The sequence below is a fragment of the Bubalus kerabau genome, chromosome 16, assembly GCF_029407905.1.
Source record: "Bubalus kerabau isolate K-KA32 ecotype Philippines breed swamp buffalo chromosome 16, PCC_UOA_SB_1v2, whole genome shotgun sequence".
Classification (NCBI taxonomy): Eukaryota; Metazoa; Chordata; class Mammalia; order Artiodactyla; family Bovidae; genus Bubalus; species Bubalus kerabau.
In genome coordinates, this window is record NC_073639.1 from 7,196,804 (window position 1) to 7,222,782 (window position 25,979).

General features: G+C 41.1%; 1 protein-coding gene across 1 annotated transcript in view; it reads left to right on the forward strand.

The window, feature by feature from the left end:
- Positions 1-19,024: 19,024 nt before the first annotated feature.
- The window catches only part of LOC129630296 (protocadherin-23-like), a 200,672-nt gene continuing 193,717 nt past the window's right edge, over positions 19,025-25,979 (forward strand). Inside the window, exons 1-2 of the mRNA XM_055550800.1 lie at positions 19,025-19,211; positions 19,745-19,872. Of these exons, the coding sequence (XP_055406775.1) occupies positions 19,025-19,211; positions 19,745-19,872 (315 nt within the window). The remainder of the gene's footprint in view (positions 19,212-19,744; positions 19,873-25,979) is intronic.

Below are 25,979 nucleotides of genomic sequence, written 5' to 3' on the forward strand. Positions count from 1 at the left end.
TAATATTTAGACTGGAGTAATCACTGAGTAGCAAATGAGATATTATTAATGTGATTTTAAAGAATGTATTTCACACATGAAAGGATGTTTTAAATTTGCATTTTTACCACTAAAATCCTAGAATCTAGGTATTTGAGGAGTTAAGATTATGTGAGTGTTAACTTTCACATCTTTAAACTTGATTTCCAAGGTTATTTCTAGGTCAAATCCACATGGAGTGAGATATACTGTTGAGGAGACCCCAGAGGTCCTGCCTGTGACATGGGTGGTCTGAGGATGAGAGATGGACTGTCCTTGGGATGGGAGGGAGCAGCAGCAGGCAGGGTCCAGTTTCAGAAACTATAGCTTTTGGAAGGAGGTAGGTCTGGAGGAAGTAGACAATGCAGGATGTAGTCACGGGGATGCCTGAAGACAGACTTTTGCCCTGTACCACAAGCAGAAAGTGGTCGTCTCTGGGACCACGCCTGTGGAACTTGGCATTACGCAGACTTTGCACACACTGTTAGAGCTGGCTTCCTTCCAGACCCCGAGAAATGAAGCAAGTACCAAAGACCAAGGGGAAAGAGACTCATTTTGTGCAGAGGACACAGCTGGGGACTTTTCATGTCTGGGCTCTTCGCCTCCAGGACCTCTCTGCTGGGATGGACTGTGTTTCTGCTTTAAATCAAGCACATGGAAGGACAGAGCATTCTTGAAACTTTTTTTTTTCCTTCCAGTTTTATTGAGATATAATTGACCCAAAGCACTGTATAAGTTTGAGTACAGCATCATGATTTAATTTATGTATACATCACAAAGTGATTATCAGAATAAATTTAGGGCACACCCATCACCTCATATAGGTGTAAAATTAAAAGAATAGAAAAAATTTTCTTGTAATGATAACTCAGGATTTACTCTCTTAACAACTTTACATATAGCATTCAGCAGTGGTAACCCTGTTTATTATGTTGTACATCCCTAGAGCTGATGGATCTTACTGCTAGAAGTTTGTACTTTTTGACTGCCTTCATTGAATTCCTCATCCCCTCTGGATCTTTTTTTTTTTTTTTTTTAAGTTTTTAACGGCTTAGGAAAGAGAGGAAGCTTTTCTGTGAGTATGCAGTTTGGAGTGTCTGCTTGCATGAGATCCACGCTAGAGGCAGTCGTGGTTCAGTAACCGTGTAATCTGTGCTTCTCTACATACCTGCAAAGCCTTAGTTTTCAATTTAGGGAAGCAGACTTGGATTGACAGTAAAAGAAAAAAGAGGAAAACACAGTAGCCTTCTTGAGTCACATTAGTGTAGACCAGATATGAGGTCCTTTTTGAACCAGAAATTAAGGTAAATATGTCTCAGCCTCCTAAAGTCATATCTGTGATAAGTGAGTGTTCCCACAGTTGGGAAGGAGGTAAATTTGCTGCCAAATGAAAGCTCCTGAGGCTCGGGATTTGAGCATCTTAGCATGTGTCCTGTCCTCCCTTTTATTGTCATACTGGGACTTCTTTGACCATTTGCTCCTTGCTCATTGAAGACCCCAGTATGAGTTAGATGGTCTCAGAACTGCCTAGAACTGGGGAGGGGGCCCCTCTACTCTTCTGGCAGAGGTTGCTGTCCAGTTGCATCCACAAGGGAAAGGATTAGGTGAACCTGACATCTTTCTTCTCTGGTGAGAAATGCCGACCCCAGAGGAGAGGAAGATTGGAACCTGATGCAGCCTGCTTCCTTTCCAAGAGAACCACTGATCCCCCGGCTCCAAAATGGGTTAAGAGAAACTTCTCTGTGTGCAGTTGGGAAACTGGTGATGTTGCCCAAATGCAGGAGCAGAAGAAGAAAGGAAGCTGGGGTCTTTGCTGAAAGTCAGAAGAGCCTCACTGGCCCCAAGGGAATGTAGCAGAAAACCCTCTGAGAGGATAATGTGATAGATTTGTCAGGATTCCCAAAGTCTTCTTGGAGTAAGATGTAATGAGTGAAGGAATTTAGTCATTAACATTCCTGGGCCAGGCTGGTTCTCACAAGAGAAACACAGGGCTATCATTTGTACTTCCGACCACAACAGAGTCAGCCTCCCACTACAAACAGCTATCAAACAGACAGAACAGATGAAGCAGCTGTTTGCAGGTGTTAGATGACAGACAGAGCAGAGAAGCATAGAGAGGAAGCCCTGTCTATCCTGGCTCTTGTATTTGGGGATTTTTCCCAAACGTGAGGATGTGAGGGGGAGCCTGAGAGAGCAGTGGTCTTGCTGAACTGAGAGGTAGTAATTGGGGTTTGGTGCTGCTGAATGTTGGGGGTAGAGGGGCTGGAAAACAAGCTGCTCATAGGGGACCCCAAAATCTGTGTGGATGTTTATCCAAGGTCTGTGGCACAGGCCTGGGCTTGCACATGCAAAGAGTGGTTTTGTGAGGTGTAGCTGGGGAGTCAAGCTTCTCATGAGAAGAAACCCAAGTTCGCCCAGTGCCAGGGGCTGCTGGAGGTGGTTCCACCTCAGCAGTGGGGAGACCCTGCTGAACAACACAGGCATTCATGTGCGATCACAGAGGGGCCACATCCAGGGGTAAGAACCATTCCCTCAAGAAAGGGTCACACCCTAAGAACAGAACACCGACTCTTGAAGGGAAGACAGTATGATTCAGGCTTTTTATACAACACCCACCAAGCATGTGAAGAGTCAGAAAATGTAACCCAGAGAAGTGGACCCCATGATGACCCAGAGGTTAGATTTAGCAGACAAGGATTAAAATAGCTGTTAGAAATATATTTAAGGACTTGAAGGAAAGGTTGGTCTTGATGGACTATTTGGGGATGTCAGAAAAAACAAAGGGAAGCTTTAAACATGATCTAAATGAAACATAAAAGCTAAAATTTTCAAAATTAAAAAATTTCAAACTTCTAGAAGAAAACATAGGAGAATATCTTTGCATTCCTGAGGTAGGAAGAGATGTCTCAGACAAGACAGTTCAGTTCAGTTCAGTCGCTCACTTGTGTCTGACGTTTTGTGACCCCATGAGTCTCAGCACACCAGGCCTCCCTGTCCATCACCAACTCCCGGAGTTCACCCAAACTCATGTGCATCAAGTCGGTAATGCCATCCAGCCATCTCATCCTCTGTTGTCCCCTTCTCCTCCTGCCCCCAATCCCTTCCAGCATCAGAGTCTTTTCCAATGAGTCAGCTCTTCGCATGAGGTGGCCAAAGTACTGGAGTTTCAGCTTCAGCATCAGTCCTTCCAATGAACACCCAGGACTGGTCTCCTTTAGGATAGACTGGTTGGATCTCCTTGCAATTCAAGGGACTCTCAAGAGTCTTCTCCAACACCACAGTTCAAAAGCATCAATTCTTCAGCGCTCAGCTTTCTTCACAGTCCAACTCTCACATCCATACATGACCACAGGAAAAACCATAGCCTTGATTAGACAGACATTTGTTGGCAAAGTAATATCTCTGCTTTTTAACATGCTATCTAGGTTGGTCATAACTTTCCTTCCAAGGAGTAAGCGTCTTTTAATTTCATGGCTGCAATCACCATCTGCAGATCCCAAATCATAAAGAAGAAAAAAAATAACTGATAAAACCGAATTGCATAAGAATTAAAAAGTTCTGCTCATCAAAAGACACCACTAAGAAAATGAAAAAGTAAGCTACATATTAAGAGAATATGTTTGCCAAATTGCTACATTCAATAATAAATATGTCAAACTCAATAAAATGGGCAAAATACTTGAACAGACACTTCACAAAATGGATGTATTTATGTTCAGTAAATCCACAGAAAAATATTAAACAGCACTGATCATCAAGGAAATGAAGATCTTGCATCCACTATAATGGGTAAAATTGAAAAGACCGATAACATCAATGTTGGCCAGAATGTGGGAGCTGGAATTCTCATGTATTGCTGGTGAAATATTTTGGGGGAAAGTGTTTGGTAGTTTCTTATGAAGTTAAATATGCACTTTCCCTTGACCCTGCAATTCCATGCCTAGATTTTTACCCAAGAAAAGTGGGTGAAAAGCCACATATCAGAATGTCCATAGCAGCCTCTTTCACAACAGCCCCAAACTGGAAACAACACACATGTTCATGGGGAATGGATAAATTGTGCTATGTGGATTTAATATACCACTACCCAGCAATAGAAAAGAATGATCTACATGAAACACCATGGATGAATTTCAAAACCCCTACACCGAGTCAAAGAAACCAGATGCAGAAGCATGTATATTATTTTATTTATGTGAAGTTAATGACCTAGCAAAATTAGTCTGTGGTACTAGAAATTAGAATGGTGGCTGCTTACAGGGTGGAGAGTGACTGGGTGGAAGAATGAGGAAGCTTCCTAGGGTGACTGAAATCTGCTGAATTTTGAATTATATGTTGGTTATGCAGATACACACACACATATACTCTATAAATATACTATAGATCAACTATGAAATAATATACTATTAATTTACATGTAGCATATATTCGTGTTGGTCAGTCATTAAGTTGTGTCCAACTCTTTGTGACCCTGTGGACTGCAGCATACCCAGCTTCCCTGTTGTTCACTATCTCCAGGAGTTTGCCCAAATTCATGTCCATTGAGTCCATGATGCCATCCAACCATCTCATCCTCTGCTGCCCATTTCTTCTCCTGCCTTCAGTCTTTCCCAGCATCTGGGTCTTTTCCAATGAGTCAGTTCTTTGCATCAGGTGGCCAAAGTATTGGAGTTTCAGCTTCAGCATCAGTCCTTCCAATGAACACCCAGGACTGATCTCCTTCAGGATGGACTGCCTGGACCTCCTTGCAGTCCAAGGCACTCTCAAGAGTCTTCTCCAACACCACAGTTCAAAAGCATCAATTCTTTGGTGCTCAGCCTTCTTTATGGTCCACTTCTCACATCCATGTATGTGAAAAACTGTAGCTCTGACTATATAGACCTTTGTTGACAAAGTAATGTCTCTGCTTTATAGTATGCTGTCTAGGTTTGTCATAGCTTTTTTCTAAGGAGCGAGCATTTTTAAAAAATATACACACACACACACACACACACATATTAGTCAAAACTCATCTAGCTATACCTTAAGATTGGCACAGATCACTGATATAGCTTTTACTATGGTTTACATAATAAGAGGACAATGCTTAGGGTGAGGGCGTGAGCTTCATTTCACTTCTGGGGCTGGATGTGGTCTGCAGCTCACTAGTTGGGAGCATGGGCAGGGAATGATGGTGACTGCAGGTAGAGGAGGAGGTGAATGAGAGTACAACAGAGCTAGGAGGGAGGGTGGGATTTCATAGCTCTTCTGAGCATGAAACCTGGGGGAAAGCAACACTGTCCAAGAAGGATGTTAGGGACCCCTGTCTACTGAAGCACTGTGAAGACCCTGGTTATCCCTTTGAGAAAGCCTGAAGAGCTCTGTGTGTGCTTCTTGGCTTTCAGAGTAGACTGGCATTCTTTTAAGGTCTCATCACACTGAGACTAGACATCAGAGGACTCAGATTCCTAAGGGTTTCAGGAGGCATGCCCAGGGGATTCCAGCTCTCTTGTTGAATCACCAAACAGCACAACAGCCCCATTTGAAGGAGCTTCTACAGTGAGTGGGGCTTCTGTCATCAAAGGTCCTGAGAACCTAGTTCTGTAAAGTGAAATTTTACCCATGCTGTATAAATGAAAATCCTGGTGATTTCTTTTTGGTTGCTTGTACAGGGTGAAATAACAACTTCCCTGGTGGCTTAGTTGGTAAAGCATCTGCCTGCAATGCAGGAGACCCAGGTTCAATCCAGGGTGAAATGGAGAAGGAAATGGTAACCCACTCCAGTATTCTTGTTGGGGAAACTCCATGAACAGAGGAGCCTGGCGGGCTACAGTGCATGGAGTCAGAAAGAGTCAGACACAACTGAATGTGAACACATACACCCCCACACACACAGGGTGAAAAGCTCTACCCTGTGGATTTATGTTCTCTTGTAGCTTGCTCACAGCAGTTTGGATCCCCCTCTCTATTCCTTTGTTTCCAGGAGGACCCCTGGGTTTCCCTGACTGTGGTGAAACAGCTTAGAGCTCTGAAAACCTCAGCAGAGCATTCAGGGCACAGCTGGACGTTACTGCTCAGCCACTAAAGACCTATACTGTTTGTATCCAACTTTGGTAAATGAATCCCTTTGCCACCAACCCCCTCTGCTGGCCTTGAATTTGCATCTTAACATTAAACCCGTTTCCCCAGCTAGTGTGAGTTTTAAAAAATTTTCCTGGGAAATAAAGAACTCCAAGTGAGAACAAATATTCATTTAAGAGTAAGCGCTCCACAAAACTTAATTATTATTATCCCCAGTTCTCTTTCTCCTGCCCTCTTCTTGTCCTTATTCATCTTTAACACTGTGTGACTCATTCATTCTTAACCCCACGCCCCGATAACACCCTTGTACTGCAGTGAGACACATCTCAAATAATTGGCTTTTGCCCCAAATGCATAGTGCTTTAAAAATGTATTTCTGTATACCTGTGGTGGATTCATTTTGATATATGGCAAAACCAGTACAATATTGTAAAGTTAAAAAATAAAATAAAATTAAACAAAACAAAACAAAATTGTATTTCCATAAAATATTTCTAACTATTAACAGATTTGTGCTTACTAGTTTTTCATATTTCTTGGCAGATTTTAATGTTAAAATCTTGCATGCCATCTGCTTTGAGGGAAGGATTAAGAGCAAGGGAAATGGTGGGAAGGTGGAAGTTGAATTATTCCTAGCAGCTCTGGGAATGATACCATATTTTAAAATCAATCCAGAATGGAAAATGGAGGTTGCTCTCAGACATGACAGTCCAGCATTTACAGCTCAGTCTCTGTTTCCACTTCTCCCAGAACACAGATATCATGAAATCTTTCACAAAACTCCGAATATCCTCTTAAGATGATGTTTTGGAGGCATGGAAAAAAGCCAAAGACACCAAGGGCTTTTGCCGATAAAGGGGAAAATAAGTCTGTTTTCTATTCCCCTTCAACTAGTGAGAAGGAGGTCGGAGTGGGAGACAGGGCCTAAGAATTGGATCAGGTTAAAGGAGAAACTCCTTTTAAAGCCTTGTGCTGCTCTGAGGCGTGTAGACCTGGACTGAAAGACCCTGATAAGTACAGTATCTTAGTGAGGTGAGTGAGTGAGAGTGCAAAGCTACACTTCGGCTTTAGTTCTGAGCAGGAATGGAGAACTGAATGTCTTCATCTAGTAAATTTACAGCACATGTTGTTTATTGCTTGTTGCAGATAGTGAGGGTTTTTATGAATTGGTGGTTTGTGGTGGTCCTGTGTCAAGCAGTCTGTCGATGCCATTTCCACAGGATTTGCTCATTTTGTGTCTCTGTGTCACATTTTTTAATTCTCACATTATTTTAAGCCATTTCATTATTATTATATTCCGTTACGGTGATGCATTATCAGTGATCTTTGTTACAACTACAAAAGGTTATGACTCACTGAAGACACAGATGATAGCATTTTTACTAACAAAGTCTTTTTTCATTAAATATGTACATTGTTTTTTTAATGACTAATGCTACACACTTCAAGGTTATATTATATTGTAAACATAACTTTTATATGCACTAGAAAACCAGAAAATTTGTGTGACTCACTTTATTGTGATATTCACTTTATTGCCATGGTCAGGAATTGAACCTTCAGTATCTCTGAGGTTCTGAAGTGTGCCTGTGTATGACGGGCTGGCAGTCACTTTGGAGGGAAACAGTCCTAACAGGGAACTTACTGGAGTGAGGATGACTAAAAGTGACATTATCCTGGGGATAGCCTGAAAAGGATAGACATTGAATGACATTTATTTTCCACAGAAATAGACTCAACATAAAAAACAAACTTATGGTTACGAACTGGGTTAGTGAGGTAGGGCGGGGGGATATGGAAAGGTAAATTAGGAGTTTGAGATTAACATACACACACTACCATATATGAAACAAGCACCTACTGAGTAACACAGGGAACTGTGTTCAAGATCTTGTAATAGCCTATAATGGAAAAGAATTTTTAAAAGAATGTATATATGTATATATACGGGGCTTCCTGGCTGGCTCAGATGATAAAGAATTCACCTGCAATGCAGGAGACCTGGGTTCAATCTTGGGTCGGGAAGATCCCCTGGAGAAGGGAATAGCAACCCACTCCAGTATTCTTGCCTGGAGAATTCCACGGACAAAGGAGCCTAGCGGGCTGCAGTCCATGGGACTGCAAAGAGTTGGACATGACGAGGGACTAACACTTTCACTCCCATGTATATATATAACTGAATCACTTTGCTGTACACTTGAAAATAATACAACATTGCAAATTAACTCTACCTCAATAAAAATAATAACATTTATTTTCCAAAATTTATTCAAGGACTTTGGAAGTTGTCTTATGTCATAAGCATATTATTTGAGACGTGCCTCATAGCTGAGCCCTGGAGCAACGGTCACTGGGGCATAGTTGTTGACAGGTAGCTGAGGGTGACCCTGGGAGGGCTGAAGCTGTAATGGGTAAGAACAGGAAGGTGGGCAGGAAAATGAGAAATGGGGATAATAATAACTTTTAGTGAGTGCTTCTAGTGAGTGTCAGGCATTGGGCACTTTCTGTAATTTCACTGAATCTTCACCCTGGGAAGTGGCTGTTCTTCCCACTTAACACAATGGTGGACCCAGTATTCAAAATCCTGTTTAGTGCCCATGTTCTTCTAGGGCATTGAGAAAATTTGCCTTATGTTATTCTTTATTTGAATGAAATAAAAATCAAATCAACAAATATCTATTGACCACAGTATAAGTCTTTGTGAGGACATCAGTTCAGTTCAGTTCAGTCACTCAGTCGTGTCCGAATCTGTGACCCTGTGAATCGCAGCACGCCAAGCCTTCCTGTCCATCACCCCATCACCAGCTCCGGGAGTTCACTCAGACTCACGTCCATTTAGTCGGTGATGCCATCCAGCCATCTCATCCTCTGTCGTCCCCTTTTCCTCCTGCCCCCAATCCCTCCCAGCATCAGAGTCTTTTCCAATGAGTCAACTCTTAGCATGAAGTGGCCAAAGTATTGGAGTTTCAGCTTTAACATCATTCCTTCCAAAGAACACCCAGGGCTGATCTCCTTTAGAATGGACTGATTCAATCTCCTTGCAATCCAAGGGACTCTCAAGAGTCTTCTCCAACACCACAGTTCAAAAGCATCAGTTCTTCGGCGCTGAGCTTTCTTCACAGTCCAACTCTCACATCCATACATGACCACTGGGAAAACCATAGCCTTAGATTTTGAATTATTCAGCCTTAAAACAGGGGATCCTGCCATTAATGACAATGTGGTTGAATCTGGAGGACATTATACTTAGTGAAATTAGCTAAACATGGAAAGATAAATATTGTATGATCTTGTTTGTATGTGGAATCTAAAAAAGTTGAATACAAAATGTCAAACAGTGGGTTATCAGGGGCGGAGAGGTAGGGGAAATGTTGATCAAATGGTACGAAGTTCCATTTATGTAGAATGGGTAAACCCTAGTGTATAGTGTGATGAGTATACTGGCCATTTTCTAAGAGTGTAGATATCAGACGCACAGAGGTAACACATAAGGAGATGGATATGTTAGTTATTTAACTGTGTTAATCATTTCACTAGATGTATGTATATCAACACATCATGTTGCACACCTTAAATGGATGCAATTTTAATTTAAAAAATTAAATTTTAAGGATAGGAGGTGAGCATGTATCAGATGGGACTTCTGCCCCTCCCCAAAGCAAAAACAGAACCCCAGACATCTCTACTACACGCATCCTCACCTCCTTTTCTGGTCCAGTCAGTAATACTTTCTGAAGTATCTTCAGTGTCCCCCCTTACTAGATGCATCCTGTCTACGTAGTTCTATTTTATTCGGCCGAGAGATGAGCAAATACTCTGAGGCGATGTGCCAGGTTTTCATGATTCATTTTCTTGTGAATGAAAGAAGGGAAATGCCTCCCCCACCGCCTGCCTCTCCTCTCCTCATCCTGAGACGCTGTTGCTGTGAAAGCAGGACTACAGAATTCATCAGCAGAGGTGAAGTCTGTCTCAGGAAATGCTGTTTTTAAGAGAAAACCTCTTTAGAAAGTAAATACTTTGGCCTTGAGAGTGTGAACTGTGGGATGGGTAAACCTCAGTGTGTGTGACCTAGTCAGGTTCAAAGAGCAGGGGAAGGCGTGGCCGCCAAGACGGGACAGTTGTCTAGAAATCAGAGGACCCAGCATCATGGGGTTGTCACAGTTTTGTGAAAAAACAAGTCGTACTTGCTAAGAAGCCTAAGAAGTATAAGTGAACTCCTTCCATGATATGTGATACAATATTTTATTTAAACAAAGCTCATGTCCTAAATTGGGCCATTTTCAGGAGTACAAATGAGCTTCCTTCTTGAGTGTCGACTAGGTTTCCTAGACCCAGACAGCCATGATTTCAAACTTTTGGCTTAATTTGGCAAGCCACTCCAGTACTCTTGTCTGAAGGATCGCATTGACAGAGGAGCCTGGAGGGCTACAGTCCACAGGTTCGCACAGAGTCAAGACATGAATGAAACAACATGAATGAAGCAACATACACGCATGAAAGAGGTTGAGAATAGAAATGGAGAAGATGCCCAGTTATTAAATCCTAACCAATATTATGTGTATGGTGAAATAGAATTTCACAAATATATGATACTTTTGTCTAAAAATTGTTCAGTCTGATAACTGTGTATGTTGCTGGACTTCTGATGTCATTAAAATAAAGGACACATTTAATTGTGTATCCTGCTTCATAGTATGATGTCCTTGTCTACACTTGGCCTATACAACCTACCTCTGAGTAGCCTCCTCAGTCCACGTGCTATCCTAAGTCACTCAGTCTTATCTGACTCCTCTGCTACCCCATGGACTGTAGCCCAGCAGGCCACTTTGTCTGTGGAATTCTCCAGGCAAGAATACTAGAGGGATTGCCATGCCCCCTTCCAGGGGACCATCCCAACCCAGGGATGGAGCTCAGGCCTCCTGAATTGCAGGCAGATTCTTTACCCTCTGAGCCACCAGGGAAGCCATCTGGTGGTTGTTGTTTTGCTAAGACTGTTAATTTCACCAAGGACATTTTCCTCTTTTCTTAGACTATCCAGTTACTCCCAATTCCTTGAGATCCTTTAAAGAAGTGATGGCAAGAAGGGTCAAGACATACAAATAAATCAGATAGGGAATGGTAAGTGTTACAAGAATGAAATTGTATGGGAATTCAGGGGGAAGAAAGATTACTTCAGCTCAGTGCATCAGGGAAGAGGTAGCAAGCCACTGGAGTTGTTGGAAGACACAAAAGCAGAAAGAGACACACATGCTCACACACTTGGGTGTCAGTCAGGGACGGGACATGGACCAGGCAGCCACAGTGGACCTGGAACACTAACTGGTAACCCATATCCCAGACTGGCTTTGGCTGTCACCCAGTGTGACTGGGACTGTGTCTGTGTGTGCTCCACAGGGAGCCTCACGGAGTGGCCCTGCTGCCCAGAGACAGTGTGGACAGCAATTCTTGGAGGAGAGAGCACTTGCGCTGGGACTTTGCATTCAAATAAATGAATGAATTCTGAGTAGGATTTGATTGTATTGAAGTGGAGGGAGGTTAGGAATTCCACTCAGCGAGAACACCGTGAGACATAGCCTAGAGTGAGAAGTATGTGAAATGGGCGATTGTGTTATTTTGACAGGAACACAGACATGAAAAGTGAAATAAGAGAAAATAATTTGTAACAGTGAGTTAGGAACACTGTGGAAGCTTGGAATGCAACTGTTGGCGCTGGGGACACAATAAACTATTCCCTTCCTGAGTTCAGAGCCAATTAAGAGATCTCAGAGTCAACAAACTGGAGTTATAATCTCATCACAATTACCTTTACAACTGATTAGAGATTGAAAAAGACCAGGGACCAGCTGGACTTGTTAATTAGAATCACCAAACAGACCTGGGAATTCCTAGGCTTCTCTTCAAGGGAAGGCCTATTCCATTGGCTATTTCCTTCCTTTGCTCCCTGCTTCCTTTCTTTCCTTCCTTTCTTTCTTTCTTTCTTTCTTTTCTTTTTTTTTTTTTTTTGGTTATTGTTGTTGTTTTTATGTTTATTGAGTAACTATTGGTTTCCCAAGTGGCTCGGTGGTAAAGAATCTACCTACGAAGGCAGGAGATGCAGGAGACACAGGTTTGATCCCTGGGTCAGGAAGATCCCCTGGAGGAGGAAATTGCAACCCACTCCAGTTTTCTTGCCTGGGAAATCCCATGGACAGAGGCACCTATAATCCACGGGGTTGCAAGGAGTTGGATGAGACTGAGTGACTGAGCTGTGCCAGCTACTCTTCTACATGCTGAGGATAAAGTGTTGTACAGGGCAGACATAGAATTTATATTTGAGAAAGAGTTCAAGTGCTCTTAAGGCTGACAGAATCTGAAAAGTAACTCTAAGAGAGGCCTCAGTTGACTGTGCTTAATTTCTCCCCCCAAACTCAATGTGCATTATAATCACAAAATGATGAATATTTATCTCACTCAATTTTCTAACTTATAAAATGATAATAAGAATTATTCCCTTGAATAACTCCTCAATTTTTTAGGTCAAATGAAAACATATTAAAAATGTTAACATATTCTTCACATATAATGAAACATTTAGTTAATAAACTTTACTGCTTTCTGCTTATGTGTTCTTTCTTCTCCTTTCTTAGCAACTCATTACTTTAATTACTTTTTGTCTTCTGATTTATTCTTTCACTTTCCTTCTTTTTTTTAATTTTTAATTTTTAATATAAATTTATTTATTGTAATTGGAGGCTAATTACTTTACAATATTGTATTGGTTTTGCCATATATTGACATGAATCCGCCACGGGTGTACACGTGTTCCCCATCCTGAACCCCCCTCCCACCTCCCTCCCCATCCCATCCCTCTGGGTCATCCCAGTGCACCAGACCCAAGCATCCTGTATCATGCATCGAACCTGGACTGGTGATTTGTTTCATGTATGATAATATACATGTTTCAATGCCATTCTCCCAAATCATCCCACCCTCACCCTCTCCCACAGAGTCCAAAAGACTGTGCTATACATCTGTGTCTCTTTTGCTGTCTCGCATACCATCTTTCTAAATTCCATATATATGCATTTGTATACTGTATTGGTGTTTTTCTTTCTGGCTGACTTCACTCTGTATAATAGGCTCCAGTTTCATCCACCTCATTAGAACTGATTCAAATGTATTCTTTTTAATGGCTGAGTAATACTCCATTGTGTATATGTACCACAGCTTTCTTAGCCATTCATCTGCTGATGGACATCTAGGTTGCTTCCATGTCCTGGCTATTATAAACAGTGCTGCGATGAACAATGGGGTACACGTGTCTCTTTCAAAAGGGAACCCTCTTTCACTTTCCTTCTTAACTTGCCTGCTTGTTTTCACTGAGTGCTGTTCAAGAAAACCCTTCTTTAGTTACTTTATGTAATCGCCCTGTAGCTGCTCTGCCTTGGGAAGAAAATTGCTTGTGCTTTGGAAATGCTTTAAGTTATCACTGAAATTTGATGAGCTTCTGAGTATATACATAGAACATGGTCAACGAGTAGAAGCTTTCCAGAGCAGGGGGCTTTACTGAGTGCTTGTTTGGACCTGACACCCTGGTGGACAGAGAACAAGTTGGAAATAGTCACTCTCCTTGAAGAGCTTATGTTTTGTTGGAGAGGACAGATCACAAGGGTGATCAATGGTAGGGCAACCCAGAGGGCTAGGAGGATAAGTAGGAAGGCTATTTGAGGCGGTGCTATTTAATGACTTCAGCCTGGGTCCCATATCCTGAGGGCCTAGAACCTTCAGCTGACATAGTACAGAAAAGTACATGAGCCTGTGCATCACAAATGTACAGATCTGCATTGTAGGATGGCATTGAGTTAATGTATTTGTACTAGAATGAAAATTCTTAGAGATGGGAATACCAGATGACCTAACCTGTCACCTGAGAAACCTGTGTGCAGGTCAAGAAGTAATAGAACCTGACACGAAACAACAAACTGGTTCAAAACTGGGAAAGGAGTATGGCAAGGCTGTACACAGTCACCTTGCTTATTTAACTTTTATACAGAGTACATCTTGTGAAATGATGTGCTGGATGAATCACAGACTGGAATCAAGATTACAAGAGAAATATCAACAACCTCAGATGTGCAGATGATGCCATTCTAATGACAGAAAGCAAAGAGGAACTAAAGAGCCTCTTGATGAGGGTGAAAGAGAAGAGCGAAAAAGTTGGCTTAAAACTCAACATAAAAAAAAAAAAAAGATCATGGCATTCAGTTCCATTACTTCATGGCAAATAGATGGGGGAAAAGTGGAAATAGTCACAGATTTTATTTTCATGGGCTCTAAAATCACTGCAGAAGATTATGGAAGCCATGAAATTAAAAGGTGCTCCTTGGAAGGAAAGCTATGACAAACCTAGACAGCACATTAAAAAGTAGAGATATCACTTTGCTGACAAAGATCCATATGGTCAAAGCTATGGTTTTTCCAGTAGTAAAGAAGGACTACAAAGAAGGTTGTGCACCAAAGAATTAATGCTTTCAAACTGTGGTGCTGGAGAAGACTCTTGAGAGTCTATTAGACAGGAAGGAGATCAACCCAGTTAATCCTAAAGGAAATAAACCCTGAATGTTCATTGGCAGGATCAATGCTGAAGCTGAAACTCCAGTACTTTGGCCAGCTGATGCAAAGAGCCAAATCATTGGAAAAGATCATTGGAAAGATTGAGGGCAGGAGGATAAGGGGGAAACAGAGGATGAGATGGTTGGATGACATCACTGACTCAACGGACATGAGTTTGAGCAAGCTCCTGGAGATGGTGAAGGACAGGGAAACCTGATGTGCTGCAGTCCATGGGGTCACAAAGAGTTGTACATGACATAGAGACTTGGGCTTCCCTGGTGCTTAGACAGTAAAGAATCTGCCTGCAATGTGGGAAATCTGGCTTTGATCCCTGGGTTGGGAAGATCCCCTGGAGGAGGGAATGGCTACCCACTCCAGTATTCTGGCCTGGAGAATTCACAAAAAGAATCACAAAGAGTCAGACATGACTGAGTGACTTTCACTTCACTAGCAACTGAATAACTGAACACCATTGAAAAGTATAATATGAAATTGCTTTTTTTAATATACATTTATTTATCTTAATTGGAGGTTAATTACTTTACAATCTTGTATTGGTTTTGCCATACATCAACATGAATCCGCCACAGGTGTACACGTGTTCCCCATCCTGAACCCTCCTCCCTTCTCCCTCCCCGTACCATCCCTCTGGGTCGTCCCAGTGCACCAGCCCCAAACATCCAGTATCATGCATCGAACCTGGACTGGCGATTCATTTCATATATGATACTATACATGTTTCATAAAATTATGCAAAACTCAAAAAGATGAAAAAAATTAATGATATAAGGGCAAAAGGTAAGGAAAGTGGCATCGTAAGGTGAAGCTGGGAAGAATTTAGTACATGAAAACAAAATCTATAGGATTGCACACATGTGTTAAGGCTGGAGCTGTTCCCATAGTGACAAGATTCATGTAGATACATTTCTTCATTTTAGGAGAAGAAGTATGGACTTCCCTGGAACTAAAGCCTGGGGGAATCTTTCTCCTATAGGTCTTTTTCAGAGGGAGGGAACACAGATGTGCAATAGGAAAGCCTCTAAACAGTATGCTTACAATAAATCTATCCTCCTGCAGTGCAGCTCATGCTTTCATTATATCCACCTGCACTGCCTTCTTTTTCCTCCAGGAAAGCAAAGCTGCTGAGGTGTCCAGGTTTGCAAACCTTAGCATCTGCCAGTTGTGGTTACAGTGCTTTTGCTGGTGTGAGAACAGCGGTTACCACTGTTTCAGCAAGACGGGGTCTGTGCTGGAACTCACAGCCTTAAGTGTACGGTGTGGACTTCCTCCCTTTGCCTTCCTACTGTTCATCTTTTCACTGTGTGTGCTTAGTTGCTCAGTAGTGTCTGACTCTCTGACTCTTTGCAAAGCTATGGATTGTAGACTGCCAAGCTCCTTTGTCCATGGGGATTCTCCAGGCCAGAATACTGGAGTGGGTAGCCTTTCCCTTCTCCAGGCGATCTTCCCAAGCCAGGGGTCGAATCCAGGTCTCCCACACTGAAGGTGGATTCTTTACCATCTGAGTCACAGGGAAGCATGGGGGATTTTTCAAACCCATGGGTCCCCGTTGAACCTAAGGTATACATGTTTGTGTTTATATCTGAAAGTATACCCTTCCATTGAAAAGACCTCTGTGCATAAGTTTAGTGTACCCCATTGTTTTATAAAACATATACAGGAGAGGTATAGCTGAGGAAAGAAGAAAAGCAAAAGGCAAAGGAGAAAGGGAAAGATATATCCAACTGAATGCAGAGTTCCAGAGAATAGCAAGGAGAGATAAGAAGGCCTTCTTAAATGAACAATGCCAAGAAACAGAGAGAAACAATAGAATGGTTAAGACTAGACATCTCTTCAAGAAAATTGGAGATATCAAGGGAATATTTCATGCAAGGATGGGCACAATAAAGGACAGAAATGGCAGGGCCTAACAAAAACCAAAGAGATTAAAAAGAGGCGGCAAGAATACACAGAAGAATTATACAAGAGAAGTCTCAATGACCTGGATAGCCACAGTGGTGTGGTCACTCATCTAGAGCCAGACATCCTGGAGTGTGAGTCAAGTGTGTCTTAGGAAGCATTACTACGAAGCTAGCGGAGGTGATGGAATTCCAGCTGAGCTATTTAACATCTTAAAATATGATGCTGTAAAAGTGCTGCACTTAGTATGTCAGCAAATTTGGAAAACTCAACAGTGGCCACAAGACTGGAAAATGTAAGTTTTTCGTTCCAATCCCAAAGAAAGGCGATGCCAAAGAATGTTCCAACTGTCACACAATTGTGCTTATTTCACATATTAGCAAGGTTATGCTCAAAATCCTTCAAGCTAGGCTTCAGCAGTATGTGAACTGAGAACTTTCAGATGTACAAGTTGGGTTTCGAAGCAGCAGAGGAACCAGGGATCAAATTGCTAACATTCATTGGATCATGGAGAAAGTAAGGAATCAGAAAAACATCTACTTCTACACTGAAGTCTTTGACTGTGTGGATCACAACAAACTGTGGGAAATTCTTCAAGATATGGAAGCACCAGACCACTTCACCTGTCTCCTGAGAAACTGTATGAGGGCCAAGAAGCAACAGGTAGAACTGGACATGGAACAATGGATTGGTTCAAAATTGGGGAAGGAGCATGACAAAGCTGTATACTGTCGCCCTGCTTACTTAACTTATATGTGGAGTGCACCATGCAAAATGCCAGACTGGATCAATCATAAGCTAAAAGCAGGATTGCGTGGAGAAATATCAACAATCTCAGATATGCAGATGATAGCATGCTAATGGCAGGAAAGTGTAGAGGAACTAAAGAGCCCGTTAATGAGAGTGAAAGGGGAGAGTGAAAAAGGTGGCTTGAAGCTCAGCATTAAAATATCTAAGATCATAACTTCTGATCCTATCACTCCATGGGAAATAGAAGAGGAAAATGTGGAAACAGTGACAGATTTTCTTTTCTTGGGCGTCCAAATCACTGCTGCTATTGCTAAGTCACTTCTGTCGTGTCCGTCTCTGTGCGACCCCATAGACGGCAGCCCACCGGGCTCCCCCATCCCTGGGATTCTAGGCAAGAACACTGGAGTGGGTTGCCATTTCCTTCTCCAATGCATGAAAGTGAAAAGTGAAAAGTGAAAGTGAAGTCGCTTAGTCGAATCTGACTCTTAGCGACCCCATGGACTGCAGCCTACCAGGCTCCCCCGTCCATGGGATTTTCCAGGCAAGAGTACTGGAGTGGGGTGCCATTGTCTTCTCTGTCCAAATCACTGGGGATGGTGATAACAACCTTGAAATTAAAAGATGCTTGCTTATTTGAAGGAAAGCTATGCCAAAGTCACAGCCTGTTAAAAAGCAGAGACTTCACGTTGCTGAGAATGGTCCATATAGTCAGAGCTATAGTTTTTCCAGTAGTCATGTATGAATATGAGTGTTGGACCATAAAGAAGGCTGAGTGCTGAGAATTGATGCTTTTCAGTTGTGATGCTGGAGATGACTCTTGAAAGTCCCTTGGACTGCAAGGAGATCAAACCATTTAGTCTTAAAGGAAATCAACCCTGAATATTCATTGGAAGAACTGATGCTGAAACTGAAGCTCCAACACTTTGGCCACCTGATGCAAAGATCTGACTCACTGGAAAAGACCCTGATGATGGAAAAGATTGAAGACAAAAGGATAAAGGGGCAGCAGAGGACAAGATGGTTAGATAGTATCACTGATTCAATGGATATGAACCTGAGAAAACTCTGGGAGTTAGTGGAAGACAGAGGACCCTGAGTTAGTGGAAAACAGTGGAGTCCATGGGTTTGCAAAGAGTTGGACATGAGCTAGTGACTGAACAACAACAGCAATACAGGAGAGGTTCAGCTACAAAATAAAAGTCACATGATTCTAAGTTATGATATTAATTACCCAAAGAGAATGAGTTGCTTAAATGTGCATCTTTAAGAAAAGAACTAGCAACTGATTCTCCTTTCTAGACTTTTCAGACTTTCAGGGTGTCCTGTGCATGTGGAGTAGAGCAAAAGTGGCGCTTAAAAATCATATAACATAGAAACTTCACATATGTGTGTACATACATATATGTGGAGTAAAGCAGGTTCATTAGAAAACACTGTTTACAAAACCATATCATTTAAAAAATGAACATTTGCCATGATTGCATCCCAAAGAGAACACCTGTTAGAAGTTTGGGGGTATAGTATTCAGTTTTTTGTTTTCTCCAGAAATAGTAGTGTTTCTGTAACTCAGCACAATGGTCTCTCTTGAATTAAGAAACTGGTCAAAAGGTAATGAGCTTTACTTTTCAGTGGGCCAGTGGTACTACGTGGCCCATAGCCTTCATCTCCTGCTGCTCACATTGAAGGGATGCAGGTGACAGCAGGAAAGGCCGTGTCTGATGTTCTTCCTTTTCTGGGGACCACACGGATGGAGCCCCCAAACATGTACAGTCCTCTTCGTATTTTAGATTCTTATGTGCAGTGCAGCCCATTACCTTGGGAGGGAGTTGGGCAGCCAGTTGTGATCCTCCCAGTCTCACTGCCCCTCTGCCCTGGTATTTGTGTGGGGCCACTTTCTTGGAGAAGCAATTTTTTGCCCTAATCTTCCCTACTCTTCCTCTCCACCCTCTGTGGGCTCTTCCCAGGTAGCACAGTGATAAAGAATCTGCCCGCCATTCCAAGAGGTGCAAGAGACATGGGTTCAATCCCTGAATCAGAAAGATCCCCTGGAGTAGGAAATAGTAACCCACCAAGTGTTCTTGCCTGGAAAATTCCATGGACAGAGGAGCCTGGTGGGCTACAGTCCATGTGGTCACAAAGAGTCGGACATGACTGAACAACTAACCCTACTACACTATAGGCTGTATGAAGATGCCATCTAATTGGAAAAGAGGAAAGAGAAGTGGAGAGAGAAGTGACCAGGAGTGTGAGTGGGAAGAAATGGAAAGTTCTGTTTTGGACATGTTGAATGTGACATGCTCATGAACCATGTCCAGTGGGCAAGTCGTGGAGATTCTTCCATAGGTGAATCTGGAGCGCAAGGAGGTGGTTGAAGTGAGGTTGTCCTAACAGGAGGTATTTAAAACAGGGAGACTGGATGAGATCACCAAAGCAGGGAATCCAGAGAGAGAAGGAGAGATGTTGACGCAGCAGTTTGTAAGCACTAATGAATGTGCATATGAGGCAGATATGAAAATAAATCCCATTGTGAAATCCTAGAGGTAGGAAGAAATAAGATATATCAGCTTTTATAATCCCTGTTTCTTCTGCCAAGTTTCATCATATATAAGACTCATAATGGCTAAAGAATTTATGTCTGGGCTTCAGGGAAATAAAACCTTGGAGAAAATATTTAGCTAAGATCCTCTCATGAATTTGTTAGTTATTTAGGGATTTATGGTATTAGACATTGTAAGCATCTCTGATAATCATATAGTATTTGTAATACAGGTTTATTTTTGGATACACAAAATATTTATCATGTAATTCTTTTTGTTTCCAGATACTTGTAAGAATACCATGAAAACATGCAATTAAACATTTATTTATTCTTGAAACACATTTTTCCATTTTATTATAGATTGATTATGAAGAGTACTGTAAAATATTTGAAAATGACAGGTGTCTTAAACAATTAAAAAAGTTTTACTGTGATACTGTTTGTGACAATGAGACAGAGGATGGCTGTGAATGTTAGATGATAAGAAGAACCACAGCCAAGAGGATTTTGCTTTTGTTAGTAACACTTTTAATGCTAATTCTATTAATAAACAATTAAACAGAGACCTTGAAACTGAAGAAACTCATGCAGTTAAAACTTGTGAAACTAGAAGTTTTCAGGTGTGTGTGTGTGTTATTCGCTCAGTTATGTCTGACTCTTCTGCAATCCCATGGACTGTAGCCCACCAGGTTTCTCTGTCCATGGAATTCTCCAGGCAAGAATACTGGAGTAAATAGCCATTCCCTTCTTCAGGGAATCTTCCTGACCCAGGGATCGAGCCTGGGTCTCTCACATTGAGGACAGAGTCTTTACTGTCTGAGCATGTATCTGGAAGTAAAAGATGATGTAGGTATATTTTGGGCTACTTCATATGTGTGTGTGTGTGTGTGTGTGTGAATGTGAATTACTACTTATGAAGTGAGTTGATTTTTTTTAAATATAAATTTATTTATTTTAATTGGAGGTTAATTACTTTATAGTATTGCATTGGTTTTGCCATACATCAACATGAATCCGCCACAGGTATTCCCGTGTTCCCCATCCTGAACCCCCCTCCCCATTTTTAATATTAGTATTGAATTAACCAGTTACTTAAAATTGCTTTCAGTATTTCTATCTGTTCTTTTGCCACAAGATTATTAAGAATATAAAAAACCTAAATCAGATCACTGAAATAGTTAATAAGTCAAAGGCAAGTATGAGTTTGAACATACCAATCAGTGGATCAGCAATTATGGTAACCTAGTTTTTATGTTATAACTATCAGTTAATTATTCTTTTAAAGAAGAGACTCTTATGTGTGTTGGAAGATTCGACCTCATTAAGTGTCATTGGTAGAAAAGAACTCTGGGAAGAGCACTTCCCTGGGCTGTAGTTCCTGAAACTTTAACTTCCTTTGATTCCCCGTAGCACAGGTACATTGGATGTTTTGGGGGTTTTAGTTTTATGTGATTCGAGTGTGTGTGTGTTTAAATGTAAAGTTAAAGGATCTTCACAAAAGTAGGTAATGTTTTTAGTTTTAGTTTTCCAATGACAAGCATTATAAAGGCATGCCATAACAATTTAACTTAGTGAAAACATTTGTCTGGGGTCAGAAATAAGATGAAATGGTTTGATTCTTTGTCTTTTTCCTCCACTCCTGCTGCTTCTCCTTTTATTTTAAAATTTAGCTTTACTGTAGGAATACAACATAGAGATAGTGATGATGAATGGAGAGTAAACTTGCCTATAAAACCAGCTCAAATATGGGTTCTCAAATGAACCCCTAATACACTCTAGACTGAAGTCACTTCCAAGTTACTCTCTTGGACCTGAAGTGCTGACTTTTTCTAAGAGATTTCTCCCTATGCCTTTATTTTTTATTCTGAATTATTATTATTATTATTTTTTTTTTTTTTGGCTGCACTGGATCTTAGTTGCTATGCACAGGCTTTTCTCTAGTTGGGGGAAGTGGAAGGCTACTTTTCATTGTGGTAGAAGCCTTCTCGTGGCTTCTCTTCTCATGGCTACTCTTCATTGTGGTAGAAGCCTTCTCATGGCTTCTCTTGTGGAGCACAGACTCTCGAGTTCATGGGCTTCAGTATTGTGGCTCTTGAGCTCTAGAGTGCAGGTCAGTAGCTGTGGTCTGTGGGCATAGTTGCCCCATGGCATGTGGAATCTTTGAGACCAGAAATGGAACCCCTGTTTCCTGCAATGGCAGGTGGATTCTTATCCACTGGACCACCAGGAAAGTCCTCTGCTTATGTTTTAGATTGGGAGTTGACAAACTGGCATGTGGACTATATCCAGTTTGTTGCCTGTTTTTGTAACACCTGTGAGCTAAGAACAGTTTTATATCTTTAAATTATTGAAAACAGAAATGGAAGTAATATTTTGTCATAAGTGAAAATGATAAAATCAAATTTGGTGCTTATAAATAAAACTATTTTTTGGAACAAAGCCATTCACTTACGTATCATCTATGGCTCTTTCATGGTAAAATGGCAGAATTGAGTTAAAAGAGGCCTTGTAATCTGAAAAGCCTAAAATAGTAACACTTATTATCTGACTCTTTACGGAAAAAACTTGCAGATGCCTGATTCAGAGGTCAGTAATGCCCTAGGCCTTATAACGCTCTCATATGTCTGTGCTTAAGTGGGTCTTCAAGAATGAAGTACTAGAGGATGCACTTGCAAATAGCTGAATAAATAGATGACAAATGCCTATTAAATAAAATTCTTTTTATGTTTAGCATTTGTGATGCTCAGCTTCTTTGTCATAATATTGTTTCAATAAAACTATATGAAAATTTGGACAAAAAATTTGAATGAAATAAGAACAAAACCAGTTATCCCCCACATTGCATTACTTAACATTCGACTCATGTATGTTTTGTTATTGTTGTTGTTTAGTTGCTACGCCATGTCCTTTATGCTTTATTGAGATATAATCTACCCATAATATTGGAAGTTATTTCAACTCTACAATGTGATGGTTGGATTCTTGACCTTATCTAGTTAAGTAACACAACCATCACTGAATTATCCTCTGTGTGTGTGTGTGTGTGTGTGTGTGTGTCTGTGTGTGTGTGTGTGAACATTTAGTTCTAGTCCCTAAGTCTCTTTTTGTTGTTCAGTCTCTCAGTCATGCTCACCTCTTTGTGACCCCATGGAGTGCAGCATGCCAGGCTTCCCTCTCCTTTGCTATCACTAGAAGTTTGTTCAAACTCTTGTCCATTGAACTGATGATGCCATCCGACCATCTCATCATCTGTTGCCCACTTCTCCTCCTGTTTTCAATCTTTCCCAGCATCAGGATCTTTTCCAGTGAGTTGGATCTTGGATCATGCGGCCAAAGTATTGGAGCGTCAGTTTCAGCATCAGTCTTTTCAATGAATATTCAAGGTTGATTTCCATTAGGATTGACTGGTTTGATCTCCTTGCTGTCCAATGGACTCTCAAGAGTCTTCTCCAGTACCACAGTTCAAAAGCATCACTTCTTCAGCGCTCAGCCTTCTTTATGGTCCAACTCTCACATCTGAATATGACTGCTGGAAAAACCATAGCTTTGACTATACAGACCTTTGTCAGCAAAGTGAAATCTTTTCTTTTTAAGACACTATTTTGGTTTGTCATAGCTTTTCTTCCAAGGAGCAAGCGTCTTTTAATTTCATGGCTGCAGTCGGTCTGCAGTGATTTTGGAGCCCAAGAAAATAAAATCTGTCACTGTTTCCATTTTTTCCTATCTATTTGCCATGAAGTGATGGGACTGGATGCCATGCACTTAGTTTTTTGAATGTTGAGTTTCAAGCCAGTTTTTTCACTCTCCTCTTTCACCTTCATCAAGAGTCTATTTAGCTCCTCTTCGGTAGTTTTGGCTCGAGGGCTCTAGAGTGCAGACTCAGTAGTTGTGGCCCATGGGCATATTTGCCCCATGGCGTGTGAAATCTTCTCAGACCAGGGACTGAACCCATGTTCCCTGCATTGGCAGGCAGATTCTTATCCACTGGACTACCAGGGAAGTCCTCTGCTTATGCTTTAGATTGGGGGTTGATAAACTGGCATGTGGACGAGATCAAGTCTGTTGCCTGTTTTTGAATGTTGAGTTTTAAGCCAGCTTTTTTAGCATAGTTCAATTATACAGTACAGTGTTATCAACTGTGGTCACCATGTTTTATATTGGATCCTCAGACCTTATTCAACCAAACTCTGTCTATTTCTTCTACCCCAGGCAAACACTTTTCTACTATCTGTCTCAGGGAGTTTGACTTTTAAGACCTACATGTCAATGGTACCATGCAGTATTTGTTTTTGTCTGACATCTCAATTAGCATAATGCCCTCAAGGTTGTGGCACATGACAGGACTGCTTCCTTATAACGAATAATACCTCACTGTGTATACACTAAGATCATGGCATCTGGTCCCATCACTTCATGGCAAATAGATGGGGAAACAGTGGAAACAGTGTCAGACTTTATTTTTCTGGGCTCCAAAATCACTGCAGATGGTGACTGCAGCCATGAAATTAAAAGACGCTTACTCCTTGGAAGGAAAGTTATGACCAACCTAGGTAGCATATTTAAAAACAGAGACATTACTTTGCCAACAAAGGTCCATCTAGTCAAGGCTATGGTTTTTCCAGTGGTCATGTATGGATGTGAGAGTTGGACTGTGAAGAAAGCTGAGCACCGAAGAATTGATGCTTTTGAACTGTGGTGTTGAAGAAGACTCTTGAGAGTCCCTTGGACTGCAAGCAGATCCAACCAGTCCATTCTAAAGGAGACCAGCCCTGGGTGTTCTTTGGAAGGAATGATGCTAAAGCTGAAACTCCAGTACTTTGGCCACTTCATGCAAACAGTTGACTCATTGGAAAAGACTCTGATGCTGGGAGGGATTGGGGGCAGGAGGCAAAGGGGATGACAGAGGATGAGATGGCTGGATGGCATCACTGACTCGATAGACGTGAGTCTGAGTGAACTCCGGGAGTTGGTGATGGACAGGGAGGCCTGGTGTGCTGTGTTTCATGGGGTCGCAAAGAGTCGGACATGACTGAGCGACTGAACTGAACTGGACTGAACTGTGTATAAACAGAGCAGATCTTCTCTATCCATTCACTCATTTAGGTTGTTCTTCCTATATCTTAGCTATTGTAAATAATGCTGCAGTGAACATGGAGTGCAGCTATCTCTTTGAGATACTGATTATGTCTCCTTTGGATATAAACTCAGAAGTAGGATTACTGGATCATATGGTAGTTCTGTTTTTAATTTTTTGAGAAACCTCTATATTGTTTTCTGTAGATACTGTGCCAACTCACATTTCTAAACAGTGCATGAGGGTTCTCTATTCTCCATATCTCCACTACCTCTTTTTATGTCTTTTCTTTTTGATAACCCTTCTAACAGATGTGAGGTATTGTCTAATTGTGATTTTGATATGAATTTTCCTGATGATTAGTGATGTTTAGCACCTTCTCATGTAACTTTGGCCATATGTATGTATCTTCTTTGGAAAAATATCTATTCAGATACTCTGCCTAATTTTTATTGGATTTTTTTTTCTATTGAGTTATATATATATATATATGTTGGATATTAACCCCTTATCAGATATATAATTTGCATATTTTTCATTTCATAAGTTTTCTTTTCATTTTGTTGATGGTTTCCTTTGCTATGCAGAAGCTTTTTTTATTTAATGTAGTCTTACTTTTTGTTTTTGCTTTGTTGTCTTTGCTTTTGGTGTCAAATCTAAAAAATAATTATAAGATCAGTGTTAAGGAAGTTATCCACTATGTTTATTTCTAGGAACTTTGTAACTTAAAGTATTACATTCAAATCTTTAATTAATTTTGAGTATGATATTAATTTTTGTATATGATGTAAGATAGTGGTCCAGTTTCTTCTTCTTTGAATATGGCTGTCCAGTTTTACCAACACTATTTATGGAAGAAATTATGTTTTTCCCATTGTTTATGCTTGGCTCCTTGAAAATTAATTGACCACATATGTGTGGGTTGCTTTCTGGGCTCTCTAGCATGCTCCACTGATCTATGTTACTATTTTTATGCAAGCACCATGCTGTTTTGATTACTACAGCTTTGTAATATAATTTGAAATCAGA